The sequence below is a fragment of the Peromyscus leucopus genome, chromosome 8b (genome assembly GCF_004664715.2).
Source record: "Peromyscus leucopus breed LL Stock chromosome 8b, UCI_PerLeu_2.1, whole genome shotgun sequence".
Classification (NCBI taxonomy): Eukaryota; Metazoa; Chordata; class Mammalia; order Rodentia; family Cricetidae; genus Peromyscus; species Peromyscus leucopus.
In genome coordinates, this window is record NC_051086.1 from 48,711,173 (window position 1) to 48,730,298 (window position 19,126).

The 19,126-nt window shown below is 46.5% G+C and overlaps 1 protein-coding gene across 1 annotated transcript in view; it reads right to left on the bottom strand.

Moving 5' to 3' along the window:
- Nucleotides 1–274: 274 nt before the first annotated feature.
- Dnah9 (dynein axonemal heavy chain 9) overlaps nt 275–19,126 on the bottom strand; it is a 341,793-nt gene continuing 322,941 nt past the window's right edge. The window contains 5 exon segments of the mRNA XM_028869363.2: nt 275–940; nt 2,494–2,883; nt 9,602–9,784; nt 16,628–16,798; nt 18,439–18,630. Coding sequence (XP_028725196.1) covers nt 713–940; nt 2,494–2,883; nt 9,602–9,784; nt 16,628–16,798; nt 18,439–18,630 — 1,164 coding nt within the window. The 3' untranslated portion in view covers nt 275–712.

The window sequence follows — 19,126 nt, forward strand, 5'->3', positions numbered from 1 at the left end:
GTCTCTCACAAGTAGTGTTCAGAACAGCACTAACAGGATCCACTTACATGCTTACAGTTGTAGCCTCATCAAAGAGTAAGTAAAAACATTATTTAGTAGCTGTATGACTTAATCACAAAGCACTGACAGGTGTCATATAACAGAGGTATTTGTGAGTCTTACTGGAATGCAGCCGCACCCCCTCGTTTACCTGTTGTCTAGGCTGCTTTGGGCTACAGTGGCCACATAGGTGTCTAGCCAAGACTGGCTTGCAAAGCTTTTAGTGTTTAGTCTCTGACTGTTTACAGAGAAATATTAATGTTTCTCAAACAGTGATGATAGATATTCTGACTGATGGGCACTGCCTATGCACTTGAGGTATCCGGGAGCTAGAGCCCTGAGGTCCAGGACTGCACTGTGTAACGGGCAGAGTTCATTCCCAGCTTGATTCGCTTGGTCTCTTCACCATTTTTTATGACTTAACAATTCTTAGAAGAGTTGAAGAATAAATCATTTTATTAGTAAACACTCACTATTACAGAGTTCTCCTATTATTCCTGAGCCGACTCTACATCTCAGCCTCACTCCAGGAACCCCAAGTCCCCCAGAGAAATTCTACAGAAGGTTGGTGCCTATGATTTCTTCATAAAAATCTGCCATTACCCTCACCTACTTCCCTATCAGGGCGCCGCCAGCCACCCTCCTTCGTTCTCATAGGGGCTCTGCAAAGATGCTAAACCTGGAGAAGCAAGGCGACACCAGCTAGCACCCACTTGGACGGGCTTTCTTTAGTCTTCAGGTTGAACGTCCACACGTAGGTGGGTCCCCGCTGACAAGTCTTGTACACAGGACAAGCGTAGGCACTTCGGCAATCTTGCTTATCTGCTGGGATGGCCTTGAGGAACATCACAGGCATGGGGGGTGTCAGGTCCTTCAGCTTTGCCTCTGTGATGACCCCAGCCTGAAAACAAGAAGGTGAGGAGAGCCACCTTAGTGCCAGAGCTCAGCCAGCCAGCCTTGCTCCTGTGAGAGGTTCTCCCATTAACCCACCGTGGAAACTGTCTCCTACTTTCAAAACTTCTATTTGTTCAGCATAAATCTACTGTTTCAATTGTTCCTGTGTTTGAGAGGGAGGCATTGCTATGTAGCTGAGGCTGTACCTAAACCCATGGTCCTTCTGAGTGCTGGGATTGGAAGCATGTGATAGCACAACTGGCCTTACGTCATCTGCTGACTTAGAACTCTAAAGGTTTATCCGTCTTCAGGTAGACTCCCCCTCTTTTATACTCTTTCATATGTCCATCTCACCAGAACATGAAGGGCAAGTGTTTGGCAGATGTCACGCCAGGTGCTAGAAGTTTAGTGGGCAAGGCAGCAGAATTACCCACAGACGTTTTCAGTCGGAGGTTAGAGCTAGGTCCAGTCGCTGCCTCTCTGAGGTTTCATTACGTGCTTACGTCACCTCTAGAGGATTGCAACTTTCTGGAGGAGGGACATTTTTCCTTTAACTAGGGACAAGGGATAGTGTAGGACAATTTGTAACTTTTCAGACGGGGCTGTCTTACGGTCTTCTGAGATGCCTTGATAGATTACCTAGGACCACTGTATCGTGGGCTATAAAGTTTCTACTGATTATAAGCTATATTCCCAGGAGTGAGAGAGTCATTGGCCAAATAAATTTGGACTTACAGCAAGCACACTGAAGCGGACATTTTTGTAGAGTTCAGAAGACATTTGACTCTTTAACCTGCTGCTTTCCCACCTCTGCTGGACCACAGGACACTTCTTTACCACACATGCTCTTTGGGAATGTTGGCCCCTTTACCCACGTGACCCTGAGCTGCTTTTGTTGGGGACAGGACAGTTTGGTTTGTTTTTGTGAAATGTATTGGAAGGATTTGTCTTTCTAGTTCTCTGCGGCTGATGGAAGGCATGGTGGGCGACAGAACGGTGGGGCTCTCAGTGGTCCTCAGGACAGAATGTTCATGCTGAGGAGGAGCAGGGCAACCTCAGACTTCTTAACATACCGTAATGCCAGCCCCTTTAAAGCATGTGATTAGGTGTTCCTAGAGATTAATAACACCGTACTGGTTTCAGATTAGGTTCATTGCTCCAGAAGGAAATGCAGTGCCCTTTACCAGTTACCATCAGTTCTGTGGCATCATCTGCTGTCTGTGCCAGATGCGGTCCAGTTCTGTAGCAACCCCTTGAATTTCCACAGCGGCTGTTCTCCCATTGAACAGTTTGGTTAATGGGGCTCTTGAGAGGAAACACTAGACCGCAACCACGTGGTTAGTAAATGGTGGTGCTGAGAGGTCAGATCCCACTAGTGTGGCTGCACCACACTCCCTCTCCAGAGCCTTTGCTCTGACACCATGCTCAGCTGGGTAAAAATAGTCTCAAGAGAAAAAGTGTACCTAGGTAAAAAGATTCCAGAGCACTGCACTGGGCAGTCAGTGTGCTTGTCATCCAGCCCTGCCCCAAGGTGTCCTTCCGCTTGTCCCCAGACTATACCTGTGTGTCCCAGCAGGCACCTTCCATGAAGAGGCCATAGATGTAGGCCCCTTCCCGAGGGGGGCTCCGGAGCTCCTCTCTGTTCTTCTTCGTCACGTCACATTGCAGGGCCATCTGGTCTAGTGGCCATTCATTCTTGCGGGCCATGGACTGCATAATGGCAGTCAGGAAGGACTGGGGGTTGAAGAAGCCTGTGAGCCACACAGTTGAGGGCATCGAGAAGTCGCCTGTCCAGGCCTCCAACTCTTTGATCCTGTTAAGCAGGTCCAGAAACCAGGCCGCCAGGCCCGCGGTGGAAGGGTAGGCTCGCCTGGCCCAGGGTTCTGGAACCACATCTAGGTACAGGGCATTCTGTAAGTTTTCCATCTCGCTGGTCATGGTCAGCTCTCCCTAAAGACCAAGAGTAGGGGGACAAAGAGTAAGGGACAGAAGTCTCAGGAAGCACTGGCCTCTGAGTCCTCATAGGTAGGAGCTGACTCCAGCTGTGGTGGGGGCTACTAGTGCGGTCCTGTCTTGTATTTGCTTTGCAAGACTTGTCCCGTCGAGACCGGTGCTTGAGAACACTCCTGGTGCCCACTGCTGCCACTTCTCAGTGGCAACGATCAAAGAGAAGCAATGCACTGCTGCTCCATGAGACTGGGGCAGCACAGATGACTGAGGGGGACTCCTACGGGAATTACTGGGCCTAGGTACTGAAGGCAGCCACAGTAGGTTCGGCAAACTCAGCAGCCTTTTTTACGGGCTCACGCCTAAGTCCCGTTGGCTGCATTTCACATGCCCCACGGTTACACGTGGCCTGGCAGGCATGGATGTCCCTAGCAGCGTAGAAGCCTCAATGCTCAGGCCTTTTGCTTGGTCTTACGTAATGTCGACTTCCGGGGGAGGGTAAGAAGTCAGGCAGCAGAGAAAGGGGCAGAGCAGGACGCTGACCATGGGAGTCCTCATTTGTGACCCGGGAGGGGTGAAATCTAGCTGGCTCTCCTGGATTCCAAGAGCATTTGTGAACTCTTGGCAACACGACTATGAATAAGGGGGCCAAGAAAAGACAGAGGCAGAGCTGATGTCCAAGTCTGTTCTTCACAGCCGAGGGGTAGAGGATAATGAGACTGGGTATTAAGTTGGGTTCGCAGAGTAATCCCCATAGATGGGAAGGCTGTGTTTTCTATTGATGGAAACTATAGAATTATGAACCTTTTCCAGGGCATATTACAAACCTTATGTTACAGCTTTAAAAAAAAAAAAGTTTAAGCTGGCAGTGGTGCCACATGCCTTTAATCCCAGCACTCAAAAAGCAGAGGCAGACAGAGCTGAGTTCGAGGACAGCCTGGTCTACAGAGTGAGTTCCAGGACAGCCAGGGCTGCACAGAGAAACCCTGTCTTGACAAACCAAAAAAAAAAAAAAAAAAACCTTAATGTGCCTATAATGTCACAATTTGCTTGCTAATCTGGTTAAAAGGGTATGTACAAAGTAATAAATTACTACAGAAAAAACAAAAAAAGGTACCACAGAGCTATCAAGAAAAAAATAAGTGTGTGTGTGTGTGTGTGTGTGTGTAAAAGATTTCATAACCAAGGCTGGTCTCCAACTCATATTCCTTCTGCCTCAGCCTCTCAAGTGCTGGGATTGCAGGTGTACAACACCATGCCTGGGAATGATAGGGTTAAGTTTGCTTCTCCACAAAACTCTTCTGAGCTTTATCAAGTTTGGGTTTGTCTATGGAAGTTATTTACTGTACATGAGGAAGTCCTGGCTTTGTCCCATACTGTAAACCCACAGGATTCGTAAGTCTTCAGGAATGGTGAAGTATGATGAAAATGCCCTGGTCCTCTGGTGGTCCTACTTTGAGGACTGTGTCAGAGTGAGACAAATTCATAGGTCATTTGGGACTTGAGACAGCACCTGTCCTTTGCTTGTAAAGAGAAGTCATTTGTTTCTGGTTATCTCTCCCTGGGACAAGTTGGCAATCCTCTGTCACTAGGCTTCAGTGAAGCCTGAAGCCAAGTCTGAGTTTTGTTATAAGAAATGATGTGCTTACTATTAAAATAAGTGCTGTGGCCTGGGGAGATAGCTTAGTTGGCAAAAATGTTTGCCAAGCAAGCATGAGGACCTGAGGTCTATTCCCTGGATCCCCCGTAAAATAGCCAGGCACGGTGGTATGTGCTTTTTAGTCCCAGTGCTGGGGAGGTGAAGACTCAACTGGCCATCTAGCCTTGTCTAATTGGTGAGTTCCAGGCTCCTGAGGAACAAGATCATTCTCAGTTGATCTGTGGTCTCCATATGCATGTGCGTATATATCCCCAGCACACACACATCCACACAAACACACCTCCCTGTAACACACATGTAAACAGCAGTGAAACTATGCAGCATGGAACTATGATTGTGGCTATGTGCTGAGATTTATCTGCCCAAACCCATAGGAAGGTTAACACCAAGAGAAATCCCCAAGTGAAAACTGTGGACTCCGGGTGTGTCACTGTGCACTCATCAGCTGTAATAAATGCAGACTCTGGGGATGCTAGGAGTATTTTGTAGTGGCTATGAACTTTAATACTATGCTAGAAAAAGGTCTAATTTTTTTAATGCCATACTTAATTCTTAACACCCTTCAGAAATCTAAACTCCTTGACAGCAAAGAAACACAAAATATGTAACTTAATTCATAAAATTTCTCTCACATCTGCTTATAGTATCACTTCTTCTGACAACAGTTTTGCATCGACCAACCAAATGCACAAGCAAGAGAAACCAAAAGAACGTGCTGCTCCTAGGTTTCCCCGCTGTACCACAGAAGCAGGAACTACTGAGGAAGCGGGGCCGCCTTGCAGCTTGGTTTCCGGATGCAGGCATTTCCATCACGTTGACAGCAGAAGCAGAAAGGGTTGGTCTTTGAGGAGCTGGAGGCAACAGGGCCCTTCCCTGCTTTACCAAGTGTGCCTGCATTGCCCTCGTAGGCCTAGGGGAGTACAGCACGGACACTCTCCACGCTAGCCTGTCCTGAAAGCTATTCAGAACAAACCAACCCCAAAGATGTTTCCTAAGATTTTGCCAGATTGATGGAAGCTGTTGTGAGGGGCACAGGAAGAGTCTGTGGCCAAACTCTGGGCACCAGTCCCCCCTGCCCCTCTTAAAAAAATATTTTCATTTTTTGAATTTTGTGTGCAAATGTGTCTATGTGTAGGTTTGTACACCTGCATGCAGTCTCTGCAGGGGCCAAAAGAGGTTGTTGGCTCCTCTGGAGCGGAAGTTATAGGCAGTTTGCTGAGCTGCCTGCCAGAGGTGCTGAGAACCGATCTTGGGTCCTCTACAGGAGCGGCATGTTCCCTTAAAGGCTAAGCCTTCAGCAGCCCTAGTACGGCTCTTCTTAAACATTATGATGCAAAAAGAAAATGGTTTCCTAACTTTTGCTGGCCTGGCTCTGAGCAGCATTGGTTAATATCTAAGCCTACCAGCTCACAGGGTATGTCAGTGAAAAGAAAACTTAAAAATCTGCCTCTTCCATCTCTTCAGCAGCCTTGGGTTCCAAGGTCCTGTGACACACTTCCTTGGTTTCCACACTGATGGGAAACCGGGAGACCACCGCAGTCCATGTGGCACCTTCCCCAGGTGTGATGAAGGCTGCTTGTCAGTGACCTTATCCACTGACTTGTCCCTATAAATAAGTGCTTTCATAAGCTTCCTTTGGTGCAATAGAATGGAAACCTTATTTTTCCTGTAGGGCTGCATTCCTTTGAATCACATTGTGTTAGAAGCTAGATTCATAGGCTGTGGTCGGCTCAAAGCTAAGGAAGAAGGTACAGGTGAGACCAGAAACATCCCTTTGGAAGGTCATCAGTAGTCAGGCTATAGTCACATGGCAACAGCAGCAATCAGTCCATAGAGGACAGGCTGGGGATGACACTTCCTTGAGTGCTTCATGTCACACCCTATGCTGAGGGTCAGGGTCAGATCCTATCTATTCTTCTCAGGAAAATGTTTTTTCTTATTAGCTTTCCCCCACCCCATCCTGGCTGGGGCTTGAATCTGGTGCCTTCACATATTCTAGGTAAGCGTTAGCTACCTCTCCAACCCTTAGTGTTGGGAAATAAAGTTTCACTACATAGTTAAAGCTGACCTTGAATTTGTAATCTCACCTCGGGAGTGCAGGGATTGCTGCCATGTATACACATTATTACCCCTGGCCACTAGCTTTCATTTACGTAAGTCACCACGAGGTAGAATAAGGGGCTCACATTTTTCACTGTGGCTTATAGACCGAGGTTGGCAGTGGCTTGCTCATTTTAGTCTCTGGTAGAGAACAAAATAGCCAAAGGTATCAGGGCTGGGTAGCTGCTGAATGGATGGATGATGATCAAAGGCTCAGAGCATGACGCCCGTCCCAGCTTGAGCTGGAAGTCAACAGTCTGTGGGAGCCGAGACCTGAAGCCAGCCTTTGCATTTGAACAAGTGCATAAATTTAGAAAAACTAAAGCACAGTGAAAAAAATCCAAGGCCATCAATCATTTGAATAATGAGAAGTTCCAGACATGCCCAGATGCAGGGCCAGCCAAGTGAAATGGGACCCATGGGAGTTCCGAGATTTTCTGGCAGCTGCATTTCAAAACATGAAACAGGTGAGTTTAATTTTCCTAACGTTTCTTTTCATGCAATATACCTAAAATCCCACATATTAGAATATACAATCAATATAAATTATTAATGACATATTTTACAGTTTTTGGTCTTTTTTCTTTGAAATCTGATGTGCCGTTTACATTAGTGTCTGCTGTACTGGACAAGTCTAAAAGCTTGTTTACCTCTGTAGGGAGAGAACTTTCTAAACAGTCTCTCAGTATACGCTCCTTTGAATATTAGAAATGGTGAAAAAATAACCATCATTTAAGAATTCCATAGCTCAGGCTTTTGTGCATCTGGCTAATGGGAGTGAGAACACCTCGGGAGGCCGAGAGCCAGATGTCTGACTGGTGAATTCCCAAGAGAAATTCTCTCTGTGGAGCGTGTCTGTGGCTGGCTGGCTTTCCCCCAGACTTCTCCCTACCCATATTCTGTGTGCTTTGAGCTGCTCCAGGCTTCGGGCTGTGTCTGGCAGTTCAGCTAGGACTTTCCGGGAATCTGATCTTATAGTCAGTCAGTTCATTTTCATCATAAAGGCTAAGAGTGTTTGGTTAATGACTCAAAGGGTCAGGCATTCTGTAACTGTGGTGCCCAGTTTGGGGCGTCGTTTGGAGACACCCACTTTTTTCTACACTGAACCAGGGACTACTGAAGTCAAGGACAAAGGGGAAAGGTCAGCAGCAGCATTTCCTCTTCCTGTCCCGCTGGGTCAGCAGGTCACCTGACACCACCACCACCACCACCACCCCACCCCCCATACAAGCTTGGAAGCAGACTTCCTCACTCTCCCATCCAGCAGGTGCTGGTGTACTCTATGGCCAGCCCATCTGGGAGGCCCCCCTGTTGTAGCCACCCTCCCGGGGTTCCCTTCCTCGGCTGCTTTCCCGGCTCTGAACTTGGCCTCCTTTTGCCATGGAGGGCATCCTCTGCCTTTCCTCTTTCCTGCTGCACTTCAGAAGCTGCTGCACTTGCCCCCAGGGTCTCCTGGCACTATCATCAGGGAGGACAGCAGGACTGGTGGACGGAGACAGAGATGGGAGAGTGTGTTATGGGGCTACTCTGGGGACCGTCCTCACGAAACTGTTTGCTGAGAGGATTCTGATTAGAAAATACCCTCCAGGTCATACAGGTTCTTCACAGCCTCTAGGTCATTGTTCTGTCGCCTTCTAGAAGTTCACCTTACTTACACTGTTGTTGTCTAGGTGGACTCTTAGAGCAGGCTCTGGGTCCTCTGCTTGATCTCTAGAGGCCCTGTCCTTTTGTCCTCAACTGCCCCTATCCACCTTTCCTCGAAGGACTCTCTGTGCTTCTGCTCTGGGGCCTCCCTTATCTCATAGGCCTTGCTCTGCGTCCTCCTCTAGCCTCTGTTTATGAACCCCGCCTTCCACAGGGCTGTCCAGGCAGGGAATGCTCCTCTTTGGCCTCTTCGTATCCTTCCCCACAGAGCCCATCAATCAACATTGTGGGGCTCAGTCTGAAAGGAGAGATACTCCACACTGCTTCCCCATCTCTGCCCAGGCATTCTTCATGATTGACTACACAGAGCCACAGTGAAGGTTCTTAGAAGAAAAATGAGCGAACAAATTGGAAGTCGAATGGGTAAATAGCCTGCACCAAATTGCCTGGCTTCAATAAGTTATGACTGCAGCAAACCTACTCAAGATAATTGCTGCTCTATACCTGCTTCCCCAGGGTGGGAGATGCAAAATATGACAGGCAAGGGCCTGGTTTACATTTGAAACTGCTTCGGAATTTTGCATTTATCTGATTATATGCTGACATGGAACTTGAAAGCTATCAAACACCGCCTGTCCTCAATAGCCCAGGCATTCCCATCTCATCTTTCATATTGTTTTCCTCTGTCCATATTATGCATGGATGTGTGGGGGTGGGGGTGGTGGAGATTAAAAGAAAAAAAATTAAAACAACCCTAGATTTTGTACTTCTTGGTACTTTCTGTAGGCGTCTAAATGTAGCAAATTCAATTGTTTTCACACGCACGACTGTGACTTTGTAACTCCAAAAACTAGACATGTAGCACCAGTAGAATCCAGACTTGGAATTTGGGGGCCTAAGTGAGCTTTTGCTGTAAGCTACAAAACCAGTTTCTGCATAATAGACACACACACACACACACACACACACACACACACACACACACACACACACACATACACACTTCCAAGATACTGGGGATCAAATCCAGGGCCTTGTCTATGCTGATGCTGGGCAAGCTCAATCACTGAGCTATTCTGCCAGCCAGAGATTCTAACTAAAGATTCTTACTAAAGGTGCCAGTTGTAAGTCATTACCCACGGGCATAGAAGACCCCACTGACCACAGACCAAGCACCATGCTGATTCTTTCAGGCATTTAGGTGGCTTGGGGACAGTTGCCCTTTAGCTCCCAGGCACCCTGGTGTCTACAGCTCTGTTCCTGTGGTTTCCAGCCATGTCCTTTGGCAATGTTTCTCTTGCTCATGACCTTGCTCACCTGTAAGCCGAGGTGCAGCTCTCTTAGTGAGCGCTGGATCTCTCTGGTAAGGATGTTCATGCGTTCACATTCCTGGAAGGCAACCACAATGTAGGGTGTGCGCTCCTCCACCTTGGCCATCAGCTCTGGGATGTTAAACTCATCTGTCACCCGATCCAGTATTTCTTCCAGAAGGGCCTTGACCTGCTCCATGGCAGAAAATATGAGGTTAAGGAGGGACTCCATGGAAATACATGCCTGGTATGGTAAACCTGGCCAATAATCTCATGGTTGGGGACCTCAGAAGCTCCAGGGGTATTAGGGTCCTACTTTTATTAATCTGCTAAATGGGCATAGTATCAAACTGCCTTGTAAATTCCTGGTTCTCTACCCATAGATTAGTGCAGCTCTTCAACCTCATCAGAGAAGCTGCCCTGTGCAGTAGATGAGGGTTAGCACAGAATCTCAAAACCAGTCCAAGTGCTGAGAATACGAGACCCCAGAGTGCTTAGTCACACAGGGGACATCTGTATCAACCCAGGAATCAGGACCATTGCAGGAAAGGGGGCAGGAAGATTGAAATAGCCAGAAGCTGGGGAGGACCTGAGCAAAGCAGGGTCAGGACATGATAGGATTGTCATTTTTTTTTTTCCCAAGACAGGATTTCTCTGTGTAGTTTTGGTGCCTATCCTAGATCTTGCTCTGTAGATCAGGCTGGCCTCAAACCCAGAGATCTGCCTGGCTCTGCCTCCCAAGTGCTGGGATGAAAGGCGTGCGCCACCACCGCCCGGCAGGACTGTCATACTTTTAAACTCAATAGCAGCTGTGGTTGCTTGCAAAAGATCAAGTGAGTCGGCTCCCACCCTGAGTTGATTATTACGAAGAAGACATGGAGTTGAGGGTGTGTGGAGTTGAGAGTTCTGAATGTGGAGTTAGGGGAAGGATTCAGGGGGTGAGTATGATCAAGATACATTGTGTGAAATTCTCAAAGAATTAAGAAAAAATTCTTTACAAGGAGGGATTCTATCCTCCTGTAATGGACACTAGATGACAGTCACCTATCACCTGCTGCCTGTCCACTCATCACACTCCGGTTTGCTTGCTTAGATCAGCTAGGGCAGGTTTGAGGAGTGACCTCAGGACACTCCTCTCCAGAGGCTGGCCAGTTCCCTGTAACTTGCGTCACCAGCTTAAAAAGATAAACACCTTTCTAAGAATTGAAGTTGAAAAACTCACAGGCCAACCCAGTTAGCTACAGGCACTAAACTGGAAAGCCGTAAGATTTTGACCTAAGATGCCCCTTGTAGGCCACATGGAGCTGAAGTGATGGGCAATGGTGGTGACAAATACATGTGTGGGTGTGTGTGCACATATCAGCAGCCTTCCAAGTCAGCGGTTCCCACATCCGCAGGTCCAGCGAACCATGGTCAAAAACCAAACATACCTTGCCAATATCGTACAACCTAGACATCCCTTGCGCACGCCTAATCCCAGCACTCACACAGCGATCTCAGCGAGCCCGCTACCATGAGATCAAGAAACCAAACACACACCTTGCCATTATTATAACTGCACAACCTTAGACATTACAGCTAATCTAAGGGTGATTTAAGGTATATGAAATGGATGCTTTACTGAACCTCAGTAAAGCACTTGCCTAGCATGTATGAGACCCAGCCCTGTATAAGTGTATAGCAGAGAATGTGCATAACTGATATGCAGATACTAAGCCATCAACATAAGGCATTTGGGCCTTTAGCATCCATAGGGAGGGGCCTGGATATTAAGGGATCCCACCCCCACACTTCCCTCTATTCTGTATTTCCAGGAGGTAATGCTGTGGTTTTCTAGTTGTGAATTCTGAAAGAGGCGTGGCCATCTATCACTTAAACTCCTCCTTCCCTCAGTCTCTTTTCCCACACAAACTAGCAGCTAATTAGACCAGGGGAGCCGGAATAGCCCAGATTTCTCTCCTAGAAAATTGGAACTGAGCTACCGAGATGGTGGGTTATTTGAGGGCAGGCACGTGGAGGCTGACTCGGCCATTTTGGAGTAAATGAGTAAGCCCAGGAGGTTTGTTAGCAGAGAAAGACAGATGAAGCTGTGCACACACAGTGGCCAGCTGGGCAACAGAGCATATTGGAAGGAGCAGGAAAGTGGGAGCAGGTGAGCAAGCGCCTAAGAGCTGAGCTCCAGAGGCCTGCACCTGCCTGGGCTTCGTTAACTTCAACATCTCCATCCTTTCCTCCAATAGCAGGCCTCTATCTCCTTTGAGAAATGATTTCTTCCCCACCTTTCCAGACACAGTCACTGGGCCCGAGCATCTCCTTATTCAGTTCTCATGGGATGCAAGCAAGTCAGTTAGGCCTCCGGTTTTCATCCACAAACATATCCACTAGAGTCTGTCTTTGCTGTCTCCCCTCCCCCAACTCCCAGGGTTGACTTGAAGATCAAATCAAACCAACTGATGGATGGCGCGGCATCTGAAAGCTTTAAAGGACTATATAAATGTAAAGGATGATTAATATTCACCTTACCTTGAATTGCTAACACACAATCCATTCCCCAGGAAAAGAGCTGATGGTAGAAAAAAAAAAGAAAAGAAAAAAGCCAATAGCCTATCACCCCACGCCAAATGGGTCTCTGGTTGCTGTCATAGCAAAAAGTAGAATGGAATTTTAATGGTACCTGAAAGCTGCTGCCAGAGCCGAAGACAAATGGCTAAATTTATATTATATTTCTGTCTCTGGAGTGGAATTGAAGAAACAGTTCTGTATCAGTGAGCGGCCATTTGGCTGTGACTCACAAAGAGATGAAAAGATGGTCTAGAGGCATTGCTCCAAAATACACGAGGACGGGAACGCAGAGTTCTTTCCTGCTTATCAGAAGGGGGTTGGAGGCTGGAGAAAGAGTTGTGGATGGGGAGGAGCAGGACACAGAGAAAGGAAGACTCTCTTGTGCTCTGGAGCCCCAGGGATCCTTCAGAGGGGAGGGGCGGGTTCCAAGGGATTAGCTATTTCATTTCCATAAGTCAACACCTTTGCTTTTCCTTCTCTTTAGGAAAGTAATACATACTTACTAGAAATGGTATATCTTTTCTTCTTATAAGAGGGAAAGTACTGGTAAGCTGTCAATATTTGATTGGGTGTGCAGATTTCCTTCAATGTACAGAACACTTTGTCTTTTCGGTCACCAGCCAGCTAGCCACATTCACTTAACAATTATGATTATGCATTCATCACCCATCTATCCACCACCATACCTATCAGTCTCTCTCCCTCCTCTCTCTCTCTCTCTCTCTCTCTCTCTCTCTCTCTCTCTCTCTCTCTCTCTCTCTCTCTCCACACACACACACACACACGTATTTATACATATATCTTTCTTTCTTCATCTTATAATCTTTTCTCCCTCTTAGTACTGAGGATTGAACCCAGGATCTTATGCATACTAGGCAAACACTCTACCACTGAGCTACAGAGCTGCCCTATATATCTTTTATTATTTATTTACTTAATGTGACAAGGTCTTACTTTGTAGCCCTGGCTAGCCTGGAACTTGCTATGTAGACCAGGTTGGTCTTGAACTCACTGAGATCTGCCTGCCTCTGCCTCCCCAGTGCTGGGATTAAAGGTGTGTGCTATTGTGGCTGGCTTCCCTATAAATCTTGAGTGCACTCCTCTGTCACTAAATATGGAATGGTTTCTTAATTCAAAATGTGTATTTTGCTATTTTGACATACATAATTTATTGTCTTCTCTTGGTAAGTAATTGTTCTGTTCATCATTTCTACACCATAAAAAATTCTGCAATAAATAAATAAAATACATCATAAAATAATCTGTGTACTTTTGAGTATGTTTAGTGGCCAATTTCTAAGAAAAAGAATCGTGAGTGGGAAATATGAACATTTTGAACTTGGGTAGCTATTGTCAAATTGTTCTGTCAATTCAACCTTGACTAACAGAGATGAACAGGCCTACTTTTAGGTCTCACACTGTGGATTATCACATTTGAAACCCTTTAGCATTATGAAAAATTACATTTTTGCTTCCCTTAGTTGTCACTGAGATAGCATCACTTTTCTTGTTGGATATTTATCTTTGATCCCCTGGAACTGGAATTACAGGTTGTTGTGGTCTGCCTGATGTGGGAGCTGGGACCTGAACCCAAGCAGCAAGTGCACTTAACTTCTAAGCCATCTCTCTAGGCCTTAAAGAAACTTAATTCATCAAAAATATCAATCTTTGTGTTCCTAGATTTTGAGGTCTCTAAAATGTTGCAGAATACCTTCTTGTACGGTCATAAAAACATCCATACAACTGGTCTGACAGTGCATTTGTGGTTTTCTTGTTTTGCATTTAAATATGTGTGAAATTTAAGCTATACTTTCATCAAAGTATAGGGAAAATGGTTTACTTTTCTCCAAATGGCTAGCTGTTTTTATTCAGCACTAAGAAATGCTATCCTTTAGCACCAAACTGCTTTATCACCACAGAAGGGAGAAGGCCTTGCAACCCCGGGCACTCTCTGGAGGAGACCAGTGCTCTGGCTAATCAGAGTCCCCTCCGGTTCTGATGTCAAACCCCAGTCCTCAGGATCTCAGAATATGACTGCATTTGAACATAGACCTTTATAGAGGAAATTATATGATAAGGAGGCTATTCAGGTTGGCCCTAATCCAATCTTATTAGTGAGGAAGAGGAGGTTTGGGCACCTACAAGAAAGAAAACAAGGTCACATGTGAGGACACAATGGAGGAAGTGGCCACTGTGAGCAAAGAGGTGATGCCTCAGGAACAAATCATACCCTCCTGGACCTTAACGGGGACTCTAGTTTTTAGGTACATGAGGACATGACTTTCTGTTGTTTATGTTACCCCAACTGTGGAGTTTTGTTAGAGTTGTCTTAGCAGAGGAGGTACAGGGTGCTCTCCTCCTGGCTATTAGCAGATCTGCAAGCCCAGAATAGTCAAGACCAAGCAGCAGGTCTAGGCCAGGTTGTCCAGTGAGCCCACCACGTCCTCAAAGAAACCCATGTGGGTTACAGTATGGTAGACACTGTCGGTCTCCTCCCCAACGTCCCCAACCCTTGCCTTTCTCTTTCTTCTAGGCTCATAGCAGCTAGCCACACTAACCCCAGCTTCCCATCATGGAGGAGGTGTGAACATGACGGTAGATTTGGTTCAAAGTGCAAGAGTGTGGGTGGAAAGGCAAGCTCTGGCTTGGATTCTCCTCCTCCTGACCTGCAGAGCTATAAGAACACAGGAACCATGTGCAAAACAATTCCACGGCTGAGTAGTGGCACAAGGCATGATGGGACATGTGCCCAGTAACCTGCATGTATGCTCTGCAGGATGGGAGCTAGCTGAACCTTGCTTGAAGGCTCCTGCCCATTACTTGCACATCCTGGCTGTCGTCAGAAAGAGAGAGGGGCATTTTTCTTTCTGGGTGACTTCGCTGTTTCCCCTTATCCTCTGATTTTATCTGCCACATGCAGTGGTGAAAAAGGCCAATTAATATGTTCATCTACATCAAAATAATTAGTGTACCAACTCCTGGGCCTAACCTCACGTCAGGGTTTGAATCTGAAATGTCCCCATGGATTCATTTTGAAGGTTGCTGATCTTGGTAGGTAGGTAGGGCCGAGCTGGCAGAAGAAGGCCACTGGGGTCTGTTCTTCACTCCTGCTTCTGACCGTGCTCTCTTTGCCTCGTGGTCTATTCCGGTGTGAAGAACGTGTCTACCCCATGCTCCCACCACCATGCATGGAGCTGGTCTACACTGCCTTCCATGCCATGGGAGTGGAAATCCCTCCGAAGCCCTCTTCCTAAATTGTTTCTGTCGGGTATTCTGGTCACAGAGATGTGTCAGTAACCAATTACCTCCTAGCTAAGATTCAGAATTCCCTTTTCTTTTTTCCGGGTTCTGAAGACTGAGGGGCCTTGCACATGCCAGGCAAGTATTCTGCCACTGAGCTTTACACATATCCTCAGAATTTTACCCTGTAGCTCATTCTTAGGCATATTAGAACTTTATAACTCCTGTTTGAAGGAAATCACTCCCAACTTTTCACAAAAGTCTGACTCCCTCACTGTCAGCTTGCTTTCTCAGAATCAGTCCCGGCAGCATGAATGTTTGAGAAGTGCCCAGCTTCTCTACCCTAACCTTCCAAGGCTGTTTCCTTATGCTTTCTTATGAGCCACATGGCAGTGCCAATTAGAGCATTGGTACTCAACCTGTGGGTCTTGACCCCCACAGGTGCCCCACATTAAATTTTTATGTTACAGTTCATGACAGTAGCAAAATTACAGCAATGAAGTAGCAATGAAATAATTTTATGGTTAGGGGTTCATTAACAACATGAGGAGCTGTATTAAAGGGTTGCAGCATTAGGAAGGTTGAGAACCCCACTGAGCTAGAGGGAGCTGGCAGTGCCATGGGGTGGATATGGGTTGGTAGACACACATCTCTTCTAAGTAGAATTCACTGGTCTCAGAAAAAAAAAATATCAAGAAGTTTCACTCTGGTGGTCCATTCTTCTGACCTCTCTTCCCCCTATAATCATGTTAAGTCTCCCCTCCCCCACATTGCCTTTGGTTATCCTCAGACCCACATACCAGCCACCCTAGTTTGTTTTCTACTCTATCATTTCTCCCTAGCTTCATGAAACTTCCCTGCCTTGTGCTTGAAGCATTTTGATCATTAACACTGGCCCTGGAGGTCATTCTCACTGAGAGAAGTGTGGCTGTCCAGATGGGGTCCAGATGTTGGCAGCTGAGTGGAGAGGTGTTTTGCAGCTAACTGCAGCGTCATTATTTACTTTGCCCCCCAAAAATCCAGAAGTTGGTATCAATGCCCCCAAGCCCTTCCTGCTCAGCCCTGACCTTCCCTCATTTCAGCAGATAAGCCAAATGAAATCTGACTTTGGGTTGGCAAAACCAGCTGCCAATCCCAATGTTAGAGACTTCCTGCCAACATTGTTAGCAGAAGGCTCCCACTTGCCAGCCTTGGGATCCCAGAACTGTCTCAGGCAATACCCACCACGCACCTTTTCTTCCCGTGTAATGCCGGCTCCATCTCCAGCTTGGTGATCCCGAGGCTGCATCTCCAGCACGGTTCGGAAGAGCTTTTCTGATGTCTGGGTAAGGAAGCCGATCTCGGCATTTGGGTGGAGGCCGTACAGGTAGGGAGACTCAGGGGGCAGCTCAGCATCGATATACTGAAACCAAGGGCGAGATCAGCCAAAGCATAACTAGCTTGTCTCCTATCTGCATGGTCCTTTGTGGGACATAGCACCAACACCCTGGTGGGGATCACAGCAGATTTCACCCACGGGGCACCGGTTCCCCTTGTCTGCTCTTAACATCATCCTCTTCCCACACCAGACCAGATCCCCACAACTCCCATACAAAATAAACATGAGATTTGGGTGGAGGGAGCAGTCAGCTTGGCTGCAAACTGAAGGGCTCACATTCCCAAGAAAAGGAATTGGAGTTGAAACATTTTAAAACACTGTGTCACCTAGACACACCTCTGGTTAATTCTGGTAGCCACATTAGACTGCCCAAGAATCTTGCCCAGTTTATAGAAGTCACTTTCTTCACTGGCTGTTTTGTGCACCCCCTTCTCAGTTCTTTTTTTAAAGGTGAAAAGCTATATCCCAAGTTAGGCTCCTCAAATGCCTTTTGCGATCTCTTGGTGTTGTTACCGACTAGTTTAAATATTGCTCATTCTTTAAAGACAATTTTGTGGTTTTATCCTTGCATTTTCTCTAGCCCATTCCTGGGCCCTTGGCAGGTACACTAGAACCATCTCTGATCTGGCAGATTCCATGGAAGTGCAAGGAAGGGATTGTACCTCAGACCTTTGGGAATGTGCAAGTCCTAGTACTGTGGGATGCAAGGACCAAGCCTCTGCAAGGATGCTACTCTGGCAGGTGGATTGTCCACAGACACCAGGGGATGCTCTTGCACTATCATTTTGGGCAAAGGCTCTCAAAGAGGTTAGAACTTTCTTATTTCTCATAAGTCCCCTCGTTTGAATTTCTTCTTACAGGTATAAATCTTCTGCATCAAATGACTTCTATGACTGTGATTCTTAAATTTTATGAATTAAACTTTTTTTAAGTTTCCATGACTACTCTTTCCCTTAAATTTGGTATAAACTCCAGTAAATTTTAGTTCTTTCAAGAATGTTTAAAGATCTAAAAATCTTTTTGCCCTCCCCACAAATGATCTTTCAGTAGATTTCTCATGGCAGGTTAAAAAGAGCTGAATGCTTTAAAAATAAACACAATAATAGCACATGAAAAACTGAAATGCTAGTAAAAAAGTCTCAGTGAAAATGTTTTTCTTTTATGTGGGTATACATGCCTGTATCCATAGCAACCAACAGGAAATGGGTGGAGTAAGTAATCTGGACACAAGAACATTTTCTATCAAGATACTGGTAAAGTTTATGCAAGGTTCTCGAAGTTCTTACCTGAGAATTTTCCCTATTCAAATTGTCTTTGTCAACATCTTGAATAAAAACAAGTAAACAACTGCCCTGGGTGTTATTTGTGGGAAAGATTGACAAACAGAATTATGGAATCAAACATTAAGGATACAAAGATCTCCAGGCTCAATTTCATCTTTAATTTGAGGCTGGAAATCCTGAGCTGCTTGAGTTGAGCAAAGCCAGCTGAGGGCAGAGAGCAAGGCTGAAATATGCTCAGCTCTCCTGGCCATCCTTTCCTGGCCCCCAGTCTTGTTCCAGTGTGAGCATGTGCATGCTGAGCTGTGCAGGGCACAGACCTCCCCCCACCCCCAACACACACCATTAGACCATCACATCACTGTAAGCACAGCAGCGCCTCACCTGATGATAACCACTGTAGTCCATGTTGCCTGGGACTGGGAACCCTGGGGCCAGGGACAGGTCTCCTTCTAGCATTTCTGGCCTAATGAATTCCTCCAGATAGGTCCTGCAGAGTCTCCGGTCCCAGTCGTCTGTGATATGGCCTCCATACATGATCTCACCAAACAGGTACCGCAAGTCATCATAGGGCACCTGAGTCAGAGGGGAGAGAGCAGAGCTTTGGAGCTGGATACCTGCTGAGATTAAAAGTGATGTCTTTTTAAACTTTGTGCCCCCAGAGCCTAGCAGTATTAGGCATGCTTGGGGATATCACTAAAGGCTTGAAGAATTACAGCAGGCTTTTCCTAGGAGCCCTTTACATAGGCAATGAGTGTCAAATTGGAGGCACTGAGGACTATGACCCTTTTAAGACTTTCTGACATTAATAACAGCATCAGTCGTCCCCTCTGAAAGTTCAGAGTAAATAAAACACAGCTTAGAAGATCCCTGGAGGAAGAGGGAGGGAGGGAAGGCATTTGAGACAAGCCAACCAACCAAGGGGCGAAGCTGTGGGGCTGGGCTTCCTAGGACCTAGGGTAGGGTTTAGGTAGAACTTCCCAGGGTGTTTGAGCCTATGGTCTACTTGCTCATGCTTCAGACAAGAGGAGCCTTGGTGGTATGAGCAGTCCTTTAGACAGAAGCCTTTGTG